A 14,193-nucleotide genomic window follows, 5' to 3' on the forward strand; every position below is an offset into this window, starting at 1 on the left:
TTGAAGTTCACTGCTGCGTCCATTGAAGTTCTCGGGTCGGACGCACTGCTCTGGCCAATGGGGAAGGACAGTCAGAATACGAATGTCCTTGACAAAGAACTACAACCGGGAAAGCGGGCACCTGGAACCGGACCGCACATATCCTGGCAAAAATGCCGACTTGGCCCCGTGTCCATAGACAAAGGCTTTCGCTGACGGATGTCCTGCTGCTTCACCGCCGAGAGCGTGGCTTTCGGAATGCGGTATTTTCAGCAGCGAAACCGAAGGGAACCCCCGATGAGCACGGGCTTCCGGGTTACTCAAACCAAGAAGCGCAGAAGAAGAGGACACCGCCCTACGTCCGCGTTTTTCTGGTCCTCCGCCTCGCTGTACATCGATGCAAGTCACCTGGTCTCGGTCAGGTTTCCCAGTTCGGCGCACACGTCGTGGTCTACGGGGTCCGCTGCTGAAACCATAGTGTTTACAGCGTTGCTCGAGATGCTTGGTACAGCGTTTTCGGTGACAGCTAGCTCCGGATGAGGGTGTGGGCTCTGCCCAGCTGAATCTGTGCCACCACCCACATTGCTTATGTTTGTCGTCTTCACCGTTTGAGCCTCTACCTGACCTGTTGGAGAGGTTTTTTCCGGGCCTGCTGACTCCTCATATCTCTTCGACCTGTGCTCATCTATACATTCTGTTCTGGTGCCGTCGGTTGTCATCAGACGCACGCAGAGATGGGCTTCAGGAAAAGCTTGCGCGGAGCCCGTCTCACGGGTATCACAGGCTCCGGGGCTCCACAGCGGATTCACGCCGGTGCTGGTCCCGCTTCCGCTAATCTGCAGTGTCTCGTGCTCGACCAGCTGTAGAACGGGCTGTCGTTGCTCAGGAGGCAACTGCCTGCCTGCAATCCCGCAGGTAAGCGTTCGGTCATCCGCATGCCCACCTAATGCTTTCGGTTTGATCTGCTCGTTTCTGTTGTTCTCAGATGGGAGGGGGAACGGGGGGCAGTCACGTGTGGGCCAAGACACCGCAGGACTTCCGTCGACACACTGATTCTGGACTGTCAGGGTATTCGCTTCGGTCTCGGCAACATCTGGTAATTGTTGCGTGCAGGATGTAGGCCCCTGTTGCGCGGACTTCCCTCTTGCCTGCGCCGTCGTGTCTTTGAAGGTGCAGCGACCTGCCTGGGGATACGCACACTGTGAGCCGGAGTGCGCCACCAGTTCAGTACCGTTGTCTGTGCTCGATGACTCATGTGTCCTTTCGCAGTTTTCTCCGGCAAGTACCGTCTTCTCCCGCTCGCCAGGCTTCATGGCTCGGGCCGCATTCATGAGCGCCTGCACCTGGGGAATCATTTGAGCGCGTGGCATGGCCGAGCCAGCAAGTGGACCGTCCACACTGCGTGCCTCGGCAAGTCCAGCCGCCGAACGGTCCGGGGGCAAGCTGCTACCTTGCTTGCCATACGACGGGGTCGTGGGTTTCTCGTGTAGTGAGATTTGTGGAAAGTGTAGCTGCTTTTCACCATCAAAATCGCAACCCGAACGCGTGTGCAGAGGAAGAAGGCCTTGCAAGCGCATGTCAGCCAAAGTGCGTGGGCCCGGCAGGGCGGCGTGCGTTCTCGGAAATGATCCCAAATCGGCACCAGCCTGCCCAGCAAGAGGAGGTGCAGTCCGGGGAATGTCCAGCACTGCTCCAAGAAGCCCAGGGTCCGTCCTGAATGGCGGACTCTCTGCAGCACAAGTAAGGTGCTCGAGGTACTGGTGATGTGGCGGCTCCATCTTTGCTGAATTGCCAGTTGCCTCCTCTTGTACATGGCGTAGACAACAGGACCTGTCGTTGAGATACTGCTTGACGTAAGTCGAGTTCCTTGAAATGGCGAAGTCTGCGGGGTTTGTCGGGACACGCGGAAATAACAGCAGTCTGACGGCCTTTAAGAAGGGCTCCGGTTGTAGCAGTATCGCTGACGAAACCAAAGCGCGCCGCTCTTGTACAGGCATCCGGACATCAGCAGAGAGAAGCGCCAGAAACAAGAGGAACGAAACGCTGTTTTCGACTCGAAGGGACGATAGTAGCAAGCTGAGGCATGAAGGTGAGGTGAGGTATGAAACCAAAAGAGAAAAAAGAGGAGAACCCGCTGACGCCAGCGAAGATATCCACGAGACAGGATCCGACAGCGACAGGACCAGATGGGAGTCGTGCTTGGCCTGAAAGAAGGGCAAGTGGGCACACGGGTGCAGAAGCTTTGTTTTAGGAATTTGGCAGCTATCGCCTCTCCGGCAATAAGGCACGCTTAAGCCAGGCCGCCCGTGTGCAGCCGATGTCGTCCCCACCTCAACAGCGAGCTGGAACTCTCTTAGGAAGTGTTCAGTCTCGCCCATTTTCCAAAACGCTGGATGGCACAACGCTTGAGTCAAAGTCATGCGTTTTTCCGTATCGGCTTCCAGCAGTCCTCCAATCAGGTCGTGAAGAAGGGGCGAGGTCCGTATCTGCAGAGAACCACGTAATTGCAGAGCAGGAGGGGAAAACTCGAGAAGCAGAACATTCTCTTGCTGGCCAGCACCCCGCCTCCTAATCGGAGTCGACCAAGTGATTCTACGCGGAGCGCGGCGCACCTCGCGCGCGAAGGCGGAGTGTAGAAGGCGTCGGAAGTCCCCAAGGGGGGGGGGTAGCCTATCAACTAGATCTACTCCTGCATCCGGTATTGTGAAGTGTATGGCTAGCAGAGCCGCACCGCAGCGATACAAGTTACCTTGCCAAGGTGGACTTTCTTGTCCTCAAGGATGTTGGCTATCGTCGCTGAGTCTAGATCATCCCCGTAGGGATGGAGCCCGCCGCTGACAATGTAGAACAACGTGACGCCTGGGACAGAATAGTGGCACACGTATGAAAAGTTCACGGAGTGGAGGTGATTTTCCTGCTGTCATGTTATAGCAACAGCGGCCTGGAAAATGCGCGGAAAACACACCGGTTGACCAAGCGTCAGTCCTTTGCAGAAATGTTGGGGACCACTTGAATCTGCTCGCTATCCGTGCGAAGCATTCGTCACTCCGGGCATATAGAGGAAGCGCTTCGTACTGATCGATAACCACGCCGATCTCGTGCGCCATACGCACGAAGAAGCGGAGAAGCTCCGGAGCAAGCCAGGCCGCCTCTTTCGGACAACTCAGGATCTGCGAACACAAAAATGGTAAGCTTGCAGGTTCTTACACGAGTGTGTCGCCGTGGCCCCTAACTCCGTGGTGCCAGAACATGAGCCTTACAGCTGTCGTCTTACCCAGAACAAAAGCTCTCGAGCGTTCTTCGCCCCTTGCAGCCCTGCATGAAGAAGGTCAAACACGCTGAGGTAACGAATTTTCCCTGAGCAATCGCCAACTTTTAACTCGAAGTTCTCTGTAAGCATTATATTCCCCGGATGGACTCGCATGTGGGCGGAGTGTCCAAGCTGTTGTATTTTCAGGACACCGGATATGAGATGCGAGAGCATTTCTGTCATTCCGGGAGGAGGAAGTGGCTCTTGGAGACACCGCTCGCCGAGGTCCCTCACAGCGATCATCTCCTCGAGAGAGCCTTCGCACTTCTCCAGAACCACCATCAGAGACACTCCCTCGTCGTCCTCATTGGGAAGGCAGTAGATGCGCTTGGTGTTCACAATCAGCGGATCGCTAACTTGGACAAATTGCTCCAACTCGGCAAGCGCGTCCCCTATGCGGTTCGTCACGACAACGGGGACTTGCTTAATTGCCACAATTTCCCTCGGTTCCCTGTCGGAATCCAGCACGACCCCTGCATACACTAGCACACTCGGATCATCCCTGCTATGTCCTATTGGCTTTCTGTAGAAGCAGATATCCTCTGCAAGGCATCTAAGACCGGCGGCAGGCGCCTGATCTTTAAACGGGAGGAAGTCACCTGATTGCTTTTCGTGTCCGTGCAACCCCACGTTGTGTCGACCTTGGAAGGGTACCGTGGCATCTGATTTTGATGCAACGCTGTATCTCATTGTCAGGACTTCTTCATGGCATAGAGGAGCCAGAACGTTTCCCCCTCCAATCGTCGTGCCCGAGCCATTCCCGATGAAATCGAATGCCTGCCTACTTGGCGGACCGTCTGGCGCGCAACTGTCGTCGATGGGAGTTGTCGTATGCGATAAGAAGCCCGGAGGAACTCCGGCACCAATTCCTCGAGAACAAATGTTTCCAGTGCCATCTTGTGGTGGCGTACTGTGTGAACTCACGCTCTGGCTTCTGCTCAGCATCGCAACTGCATTCACATGTGGCTGTAGCCCGAAGGAAGATATGGTGGGAGTGGCGGCTGTGGGGCTTCTGATTGCCTCACTGGCAGTACTCAGAGCAGACGTCGGCATAACAGGCGGTCTGTCTCTTGATGCCGCCGTATCATAGAAGCTCGGCTGATTTTCGTCTCTTAGGTCTTTACCTACTGCTGAGTGAAGGAGCTTCGGTCCTGAGACTACGGCGGTAATCGGGTGCAGCTGCGACCCGGGATAGCATACTACATTGGGCTGTCGCAACATCGGTTTACCAGGGTTCCCAAGCAGGCTGCCGCCGCTGCTTACTAAGCCGGGTGCTTGGAGTTCTTTTGGCTGGGTCCGCGAAGTCTGGTCCTTCACCGCGGTCGAGCCTGTTACCGTGGTGCCGTGCTTATGGTGCGCTGTACCTCCCAGGCATAAACTGTCAGCGGCTCGTTGTGAACTTGTTTCGACTTTTTCTTCCTGCGAGCGCTTGGGCTGCCTTGGTTCGTGTCTTTGTTGTTTGAACGGGGCGGATGAAGAGCGAGTAGTCACTTGGTCCTGCAGCCGCGTACCGACTCCGCACGCCCCGACTCCCCCAGAGCCCTGACGGTCCTTCGACAATGCTGAGACATCTTCTAGCTTCAGTGAGTCGGCCGCACTGTGCCCGTCGGAGAGGACCGACTGCGGAGTGTGCGATGAAATGAAGTCGGTATAGGGATGGCGTGACCTGTTCGAGCTTGCCAGGAGCTCTGCCCCGCCCCCATGATTTTGAGTGTGCGCTAATCCGACGGAGTCCATGATGGCGAGAAATCGGGCGCGCAGGCGAGGGTGAGGCTTGTCGGATGGCTGCAGCGTTAGCACAGCAGTCAGCCGCTAAGGATTCTTAGTTGCCAGCTGGCGGCGACGTACTGCGTAAGACCACGATGCAAGCAAGCTCACCAGGTAAATATCCGGACAAAGAGCGTCTTGGTCGTCACTGCAACTGAATACTTTCGACGGCGGGTAGCAAGGGTCCGACGGCCGCAGCTCCGCAAGGGTATGAGCGAACGGGCAGTAGTAGCGATCGCACCAAGAGTTGCCTTGGAATTGCTTGCACATTACCTGGGACCCGGAAAGCAGCGCATACAAAGAGGTTCACTACACGGGGCGGCGGGGGGTCAGCGGTGCAGATGTGCCATGGTTACTCACTGTCTTGTAGATCTTCGGATGATACACTTGTTCTTCTTTCGTATGCGCGAACCTGCAGTTACGCTTTTGTTTGCAGCTTGATTTGGCAATGGTCCGCCCTCTGCCATCTTTAACAAACTGGAGGTCGTGGCAGAGTTCGGGGCAATAGTTGTATTTCCACGGGGGCCGGCGCGTCCACCTCAGATCGTGGCTGTACTGGCATCTGCAAAGACGGTCGAAACGTGCAATTGGTCCGGAGTGGGTAGAGTTGCGCGGCTCCGAACTGATGCATACTGAAGTAACGCGGAAATCTAATTCATCGCTAAGTGCCCCTAAGTGCCCTTACTTGTCCGCGAATTCGCATCGACCTTGCTTCACGTATCGTTCACAGATTTTTGTACGAAACTTGAACAGGTTTTCGTCGTCAAGTGTGGGTGGCAGCGCCATTGTCAAAACCTCGATCAGAGATATTTTTCAGAAAGAGTAGAGGGTCCTCTTCGTGTAGAACTGCTACGTCCGAGTTCCGCAGATTTGTGTAGTACTGTACCCTGCGAAGTGACACAGAATTCTATGGAGTTATGGACAGCGGTTAGGAGTAGTTTGGCGCTGAGGGGAGAGCAACCACGCGCCACGGAATCGGGAAACATCGGGAGTAAAAAAAAGGTCTAACTCACACGGGAGGTGTTCCGGGCGATCCCGATGTTGAGAACAACGTTGCCCAGAGACAAGTGACAATACAACATTCCGGCCCCGCTGAAGTTGCCAGGGCTGATCACAAAGAAAGTGTAACACTTCGGAGCTACCTATTCGCTTTCTCCCTCAGCTCAACCGAACCGAAAAAGAAGCGCTAGCGGGACAATACTCGGCTGTCGCGGAAAGAAGCAAAGGCTAGTGGCACGACGGCAGGAGTACCACAGTTCCTCAATCCCGCAACAAGAAGGAAAGCAATTAATCTCCTTTTGTGTGCAACTTGTTGGCAGCCTGATGCTCCTGACATGCTAGCCGGGAGGCGCACCGATCATACGGCCGTGAGACGCACCCGACTGACATGCTGTCGGCCACTCTGATACTGCTAGCTGAAACTCCTTGGGCAAGCCTGGTAGCGTAGTAGTACTGTTTCGACTTGAGCTCTGTGCGGGCTGTTTGGTGGCCTCCGCATTTGCTGAGTGTAGATGTGGCACGAAAGTAACCGGCACCGGAGCTTGCTCAGCCAGCAAGCGTCATCAGGCCTACACTAGTTCGTGAATCAGGACAAAAGAACGTGGTTTACAGTGCTTGTAGCACAGTGGATCCGGTGACTTTGACTGTTGCTGCGGTCGGCAGCTACTGGTGAGAGCTTTGAGAAGACACGCCTCGGGTTGGACTCGAGAACCTTGAAATTGCCAGACTCCGCAGGCTAAGGCTGAGACTGTACAAGGCGTTCAGGACCGCTGGCATCAGCAGGCTGGCTCCCAGCCACGGATAAGGTTTTGCTTTTGCAGAACGCTTGTGTCCGGACAACGCACCCTCACTCGGGGCAGGCCCGGCCATGCCCTTCACCAGTCCGGTGTACGTACCAAGCCCTAAAACACCAGGGGTCCGAGACCACTGTGTACAGCGTTTTCTCGGAACTTGTGCAGCGGGAACTAGTTGAAGTTAACTTCAAGTGGATCGGGTCCTGAAGCAGCAGGGTGCAAGATGAAGGGAATTTGCCTGATCACGTTGAGTCTGCTCGCCGGACAGGCTGAGGCCCTGTTTTGGCGGGCGAACTACGCCCAACAGCAGCTTGCCTTTTCCTTTACTCCTCCCGCGCCAGTGCCAATGGAGCAAGCTCCCATAGAGCCAGCCACGGCAGTAGTCAGCACAGAGACTGCCGAGGCAATTAGAGACCAGCAGGTTGGGCAGATGAAGGCGCAGGTCCGCGCAGCCGCCGACGAGGCAATCGGCAGCGTCCAAGAAGCGCTGAATGTCCACGAGCTACCAGCGGGACCGGCCGAAGAAAAGCAGGTGAAGGCCAGAGAGAAAGGTGGTTTTCTTTCGTCCATCTTGAAAAAGGCCGCGGAGTCGTTCTCGTCGTCCAGTTTGACAAAATTATACGGTGCGGTTATTTAGACCCCACGTATACCTGAAAAGGCTTTACACCAGTCTGCAGGCGGCGAGGACGTCCGCCAGTACCAGAAGGAAGTTATTCAGACGCTAGAAAAAGTAGGGCGTATGGCACCTGTTCGCTGATCCAACAGCTTCCGACGTGCCACGTGCCAGAGGACCCCTGCAGCCCCACTGGCGCAAGCGGATTACGCAGAACTGATGGAGGTAGGCTCCCGGTGCGCCAGCTAGAGTCTTCAGTCCGCGTCACTACGTCCCCCTGCAGGATGAAACTGCACCCGTAAGGTTTCTGATGCCAGCAAAGCTGACAGCCCCGGTCTACAAATAGAGGCAGGAGATCGCGCCGGAATGTCCCCGGAACTACTCCGTCCAGTGTCCTGAGAACTTCGTCGCGGACTCTACAAACTGTGTCGCTCTCGAGTCGTACAAAGGCCCCTGTGCGAAAATACAGAAGGACCTCTACAAACTTACGGATGAGCAGAAAGCAGCCTGGTCTGTTGTCTGCCAGGACAAGTTCCCTTGTATGCCGTCGACCTGCCCCAACGGCCCGAACTACAAAAGAAAGTGCCCGGTCGGCTGGACACCTCAAGCCGATGACACGTGCTGGCCCGCGGTTGGCAGGCCGCCCTGTGACATCAGGATCAAAGCGGACGCGTCGCCAGAGGAGAAGGCCGCCTTCGAGGAGAGGTGCCATGTGCGGTGGCCGTGTGCTCCAACATACTGTTCAAAAGACTATAGCGCCATTTGCCCTACTGGATGGACACAGTCGGGCACATCTGTCTGCACTCCACCGGCGGCGTACAGCGGCCCCTGCAAGCAGCCAGTGAACATGAGTGACTACGCCGGCAGAACTGATTTGAAAGCTGCTTTCGAAAGAAGATGCAAGGCGTCGTGGCCTTGCAATGTTGACCTGACAAGCCGTCCCCGAGACTACAATGCTCCATGTCCGTTGTCGTGGACTCGGATGGGCGACGGATCGTGTGAGGCTCCCCCCGACTTTCCTGCGTCTGAGGAGTGCCCCCGTCGGATCAGCTCCGAGATGTCTCCCTCTGAAAAAGCTTCCTTCTCGCTGAGCTGCGGTGCGGACTTTCCCTTTGTCGGTCAGCCAGATTCACCGTTTTTTCTGATGCTGCATGGCGACTCTGGTGTGCTCCCCAGACCGAGGAAACTGCCCTCGCGATTTCTCGTCACGTTGCCCCATCGGCTGGACTGACCTAGGCGATGGAACGAACTGTCAGGCCCCTGAAGACTACGTGGGCAACTGTAAGCGTCAGATATTCCTTTTACGGCTTCCCGCACGCCAAGCCGCCCCCCCCAGGCGACCGTGTTGCCTACTTTGGAAGACTGAATGACGAGAAGAAGGTTGAGAAGATGGCCGAGTGCGGTGTTGACTGGCCCTGTAAGCTGACGCCTTCCGTCGGGTACCTCTAAGCAGCGCCAAGGGGCGACTTGCAGGCATCGGAGAATGGAAAGGAAGTCTGCTTGTAAGCGGAGATTTCTTACTTGGTCCCGGAGCGTGTGCAGTTGCTGTTTCTCAGCAGGTCGTCCCGGGGAGGCCAGGCCGGCCGGAAGCCCCTTCCCTTGCGCCGCGAGCAAGCGGAGCTGTCGATGAGAGTGGTGTGGTATTGCCGGCTTCCAGACAGTGACTCAGCGGCTGGCCGGAGACGCAGGACATCACGTGATGGAGTAGGCCGTCGCGTCTCCGTTGGGCCACCACATATTATACACACCAACCACCGTAGAATATGGCCAAATAAAGAACGACGCAACTATTGACACGTGCCTGTCTTTGCCGGTCTCCGACCGAGCGTAGACTTCTCACAGCTGTAATGCGTGTACAAGCATACTGAGTTTGGGTCCCTTGATACTGTCACAATCTCGACACGATCCCACGTTCAAGAAGCTTCCGTTCAGTCATGTGCGCAAGCTTCTCCATAAAATCCTCAGTGCACAAGTAGTCCTTCTCTGTCACTTTTTCCCCTTTTATAGCGATGGCCAAGTCTTTTGTCATGAAGCCCGCCTCCACAGTTTCCACACATGCTTCTTCGAGGGCCTTGGCAAATTCCTTCAGCTTTTCGTTGTTGTCGAGCTTGGCGCGATGCGACAGACCTCTCGTCCAAGCATATATAGATGCAATGGGGTTCGTCGATGTCTTCAGCCCCTTCTGGTGTTGCCGGTAATGCCGTGTTACCGTACCGTGCGCTGCCTCGGCCTCGATTGTCTTGCCATCGGGACAAACGAGGACGCTAGTCATCAGTCCCAAACTGCCGTATCCCTGAGCAACGATATCCGACTGCACGTCTCCGTCATAGTTCTTGCACGCCCAGACAAATCCGCCGCTGCTCTTGATCGCTTGCGCAACCATATCGTCAATCAGACGGTGTTCATACCTGGAGAGCATAGTTCCACATGAAAAGCGTCTAGTGCCGTGGAAGTAAATGTTGCTTCCAATAGGCCCCCTATGAGCGCACTCGGTACTCTTTAGCACAGCCTGTACGAGACAGCGCTCTCTCCGAAGTACATGAAGGACTTGCTAGTGCACGGCATGTACTCTCGGCACCACCAACTATATCAAACCTGACTGCCAGAGTGAGACTACCACCCGCCGCCTCTCCGTCTCACCAGAGTCCCGCTTCCTCAAACTTCTGCTTGTAGTCCCTGTCGTATATAGTCTCGAAGATATCTTTGAAACGACCATCGTATTTCTTCAGGACAGTATTCTTGGTGCTCATGTACAGGGGCATCCGCTGGTCCAAGGCGTACTGGAAACAGGCGTGAGCAAAGCCCGTGATGCTCGCATCTGTGTTATACATTCCAAGAGCTACGCCTGAGCCGCTGAACTCGTGGACATCGTGGACTTCAGCCTCGCCCCTGGGATGCAGACGAAACAGCATGCAAAAGAAGAAAAGCCCCGAGGTCGGAGAGCACAGAAAAAGTGAATGTGTACGTTTCTTCTAGGCAGCCCCGCTTCCCTGCCAGAGGTACTCGTTAGCAAGCGACCCGAGCAGCGACGGGAGACAAAGGAGAGACAAAGAAAGCCGCCGCGACTTGGTCGTGCGCTAAGTCGGGGGCGCGGTCGCGGAGTGACTACGTGAACGGGCATTTGAAAGACGCCCTTCGACTGTTCATCTTGGACGCTGCCCACAGCTGCGATACCAGCTGTGTCATCTGGCAGCTGGGTGGAGGTCCAAAGAGGTACACCGCACTTCTTCGGTGAAACTCTAGATGTCAGCGATAGCTATTGTAAAGTTAGTACTCACAGCGGCAATCGGAACGAGGGTTGGGAATACACCCTCGCGTCCCTGGGACACCAGAGACGCTACTACACTTTCTATCACCGTCGGATCACAGCCACGGGTACGCGTGCAAGAGGCTGTCTCACCCGTCGGCTGGGATGAATTTGAGCTGGAACCGGCCAGGCTTGTCCACTATGAAGTCGACTGCCTTGTACTGGTCGGCGTGAGCGTGGCGACCTATAATAATAGGCTTAGTCCACGAGGGAACAAGACGTGGTACCTGAGCGAAACCGTGCGCACTTGGTACCAGGGCTATGAACGGGAGCCGAGCGGCTGCCGAAGCGGACTGCAATTTGCCAGCTGTTGAAAAGATACCTTAAAACAGCACGGCGGCAACTTTATTCCTTTTGAACGGACTGGAGCAGCTCACAGGTCACTGGTTGCTTGGGGATGACGGTTTACACGTAGGAACTTCTCTATGATCCGGGGTTCACAACGCTGACAGCTCGTGAACGAGGAACACCAGCAACGAAGTAGACTCCGTAATTTCACCTACGTTGCTGATCAGAATGGGCGCTCGAAAGATGGTTCCGTCCAGTAGGTTCCGAATTGTGCCGTTGGGTGACTTCCACATTTTCTTTAGGTTGAATTCTTGCAGGAAAGAAAACAGAGGGGCACGGAAGACCACATGGCCTTTTGTGTCACCAAGAAACCCGACAAGTCACCGCATGACACTCGATGACACAAGGGGCGGAAAAAGTGACTGCGCCTTGTGCAGCTGGGAAGGACCTGGCCTCTTCAGCTCCGACAATTTCCGCAGTGAAAGCTTGCGGACCGCTGTATGTCATTCCTAGGGTGGCGTTCGATCTGCAGCACGAGCCTCGTGCTATCGTGTGATAGGGCACTTGCGCGACCGAAGGCAGTGGACCGGCCGTGCCTTCTGCGCTGGGAGGTACCGACGGAGACAGTTCGCTGGGTGAACAGTAACTTACCTTTGACGCGCTGCTCGTCTGGAGTGATTGTCGCACACTTCACACCGACTCCGTGCCGCTTGATTGCTAGGGCTGCATCAACGGTGACCTGGTCGTCCGTTTTGTCACGGTGCTCGATGCTAAGATCGTAGTACATCAGCGGCACATCGAGGTAAGGGAGGATAAGCTGGAGAAGAAATATGCCAACACATACTTGAAAAGAGCCCAACGATGCAGCTGATTAAGTGAAGCCACGTGAAGCGCTGCATTACTCGTTCACAAGCCACAGAAAACTGACAAGTACGCTGACAGACATTACGCGTTAAGATGGCTAACGATCCAGGCCCTTGCCTAACCAGTGAACACAAAGAGGCGGTCATCTTGTGGCCTCATGGGTGTACACCACACCAGCAGGCCAAGGGTGGTGCGCGAATAGCCTAGGGGATCCTCGCGAGCGGACGTGTCCTGCTTGTCACATCTGAGACGCACTTTGGTGTGGACAGCAGGCAAATCAACAACCGAGGAACGCGAACTCTCGCTCGCTGTGAAGAGAGATCGGAGCTTCAGGATGCGGAATCTGTCAATCAGAAAGATTTGCCAAGCCAGCGAGGACTGCATACACATAAGTACCTCAGTAACTGCGAGCTGACTCAGCGCAGGTTTTGCTCTCCCCCCTGACAGCGTCACAATAGCTTCGGCCGTACAACAGCCCCACCGTATCACCTAGTGCTACCCCGTTTAGACAATTGATCTACGTAGTGCGCACCTTGTCCTTTATCATGGCCCAAATCACTCTGGCCATTTCGTCTCCGTCCATTTCCACCACTGGCTCCTTCACGACAACTTTGCGAAATCCTGACATTTTTGGTGACTGCTGCTCAATCACACACTTGGACTTGGCGGTTCCGCTGTTCCTCGTCCTGGCCTTATTGAGGTTGAACCAGAACAGACAGGAATGAGACAAGCATTCTCCGCTCCGCTTGCTGCGCCCAGATGAGGTCCCAGTTATCTCTCCGAGTAAGCGTTGTTCCAAATCCGGTCGGACACTGCGTACAGAAACTTGGTTTCGAGCCGGCGGCTGTGGCGAAGAAGAGAGACAGGACCCGCTGTCGGGCAATGATGGACTGAACGGCGTCTCACGGGTGCCGGTATGCTGAAGTGCGGTGGTGCTAGCGTTGGTGATGCAGGCAGCCCCCGTTTCGCCCGGGGGGAACGGCTTCGCCAAACAGTTTTTGCCGGGGGCAGTCTGCTCGCTGCACTGTTGGTGGGAGAGGAAACATGGCAGCCAACAGCCCTGAGCGTGCAGGCACCTGTCTCGCGGAGCACGGCAGGAGACAGGTACGCGCCTCCCCTGGATGTCGCAATCAGAGCTGACGAACCTAAGTGTCACCCGGGAATCCCCGCGTGGTTTGGTGCAGCACGAAAAAGTAAGGGGAGCACTTAAAGGACCCTTAGGCGCTTTTCCTGAAAAGCGGGAACACGCGGCAGCAGGGCGAGCGACCCCGTAGTGGAAGCTGCATCTGGAGCCCGTGCTCGTATGGGAAGCCACGCTGCGTAGAGACACGACATTGATCGGATCTGCCCTTTTCCCGTTCGATATCTTGTGCAGTTCCTCCGCGGCTACCGCTGTCACAAGCGCACTTCGCGGAGACACTCGTCGTAGTGCATGCTGTCGATGCGGAGCTGCTGAACAAGACGGGGTACCAGAGCAGGATTGATTTATCACCTGTGAGAACAACCAAAAAACCACTACAGGGACGAGTAGCATATCTGCGACAAAGAAGAATGTGCAAGCCCTGCATGTCTTTCCAGACAGGAGGCTTCGCTTTTCTCCTGTGACGCCCGCGGAGCCGAAGGCCAGTTTCTTGACTCGAGAGTAAGGGAAGGCTCTTCATTAGGAGATGAGAAAACTTGCTCAGAAATCAGCGGCTGGTGCCCCTCCGCCGGACACTCACCGCAGCTGCAATACTTCCGTGCCAGATCGAGGCAGAGCGCCAGCACCATCGGAGCGTCCGCTAGAAGCGTGCGGGGGCTGCTGGTTTCACATCGGAGGCTGTGCTGAGCAAAGAGGGTCCTTGCGTGGCAGGTGCAGCCAGCGCCGTAGCACAAATTGTGTCTGCACCCAGGGTCTCGGTACGCAACTAGACACGAAATCTGTACGGCTCGGATACTGATTAAAGGCAGTCGGCACTGGGAGTGAGGGTCCGATTTACGAGAAGATCCAGGGCGCGTCCTCCAGTACGTCACAGCGGTCGACCGCACGAAATCACAACTGGACCCGAGGATCGCCAAATCTGCCGGACTCCTGAACGACGCAGCCGTACTCAGTACAGTTTTCCGCGGGTTACACTTCCAGAATGTAACGCACAGTCGGAGAAACGCGGAGAATCGGGGGAGCTCGATAATAGCAGCGGCGATGGTACGCTAGGGCTGAAACTGAATTGACGACTGAGCCGTAGTCTAGTGAAAGGCCACGAGCAAAGGCTGTCCGGCTGTCTGAGGGACT

The 14,193-nt window shown here is 55.7% G+C and overlaps 1 protein-coding gene across 1 annotated transcript; it reads right to left on the reverse strand.

The window, feature by feature from the left end:
• Positions 1-2,964: 2,964 nt before the first annotated feature.
• Positions 2,965-13,638, reverse strand: CSUI_005851 (zinc finger (ccch type) motif-containing protein; the record flags this gene model as incomplete). The annotated part of the gene is made up of 10 exons (XM_068066019.1): positions 12,454-13,638; positions 11,709-11,874; positions 11,231-11,409; positions 10,863-10,996; positions 10,103-10,351; positions 5,742-9,870; positions 5,417-5,618; positions 5,168-5,329; positions 3,254-5,074; positions 2,965-3,149 (listed from the first exon to the last, which is right to left on the reverse strand). Coding segments are annotated over exons 6-10 (2,469 nt in total), but the record flags the coding sequence as incomplete, so codon positions are not given.
• Positions 13,639-14,193: the final 555 nt, after the last annotated feature.

The sequence above is a fragment of the Cystoisospora suis genome, assembly GCF_002600585.1.
Source record: "Cystoisospora suis strain Wien I chromosome Unknown contig_2868, whole genome shotgun sequence".
Taxonomy (NCBI): Eukaryota; Apicomplexa; class Conoidasida; order Eucoccidiorida; family Sarcocystidae; genus Cystoisospora; species Cystoisospora suis.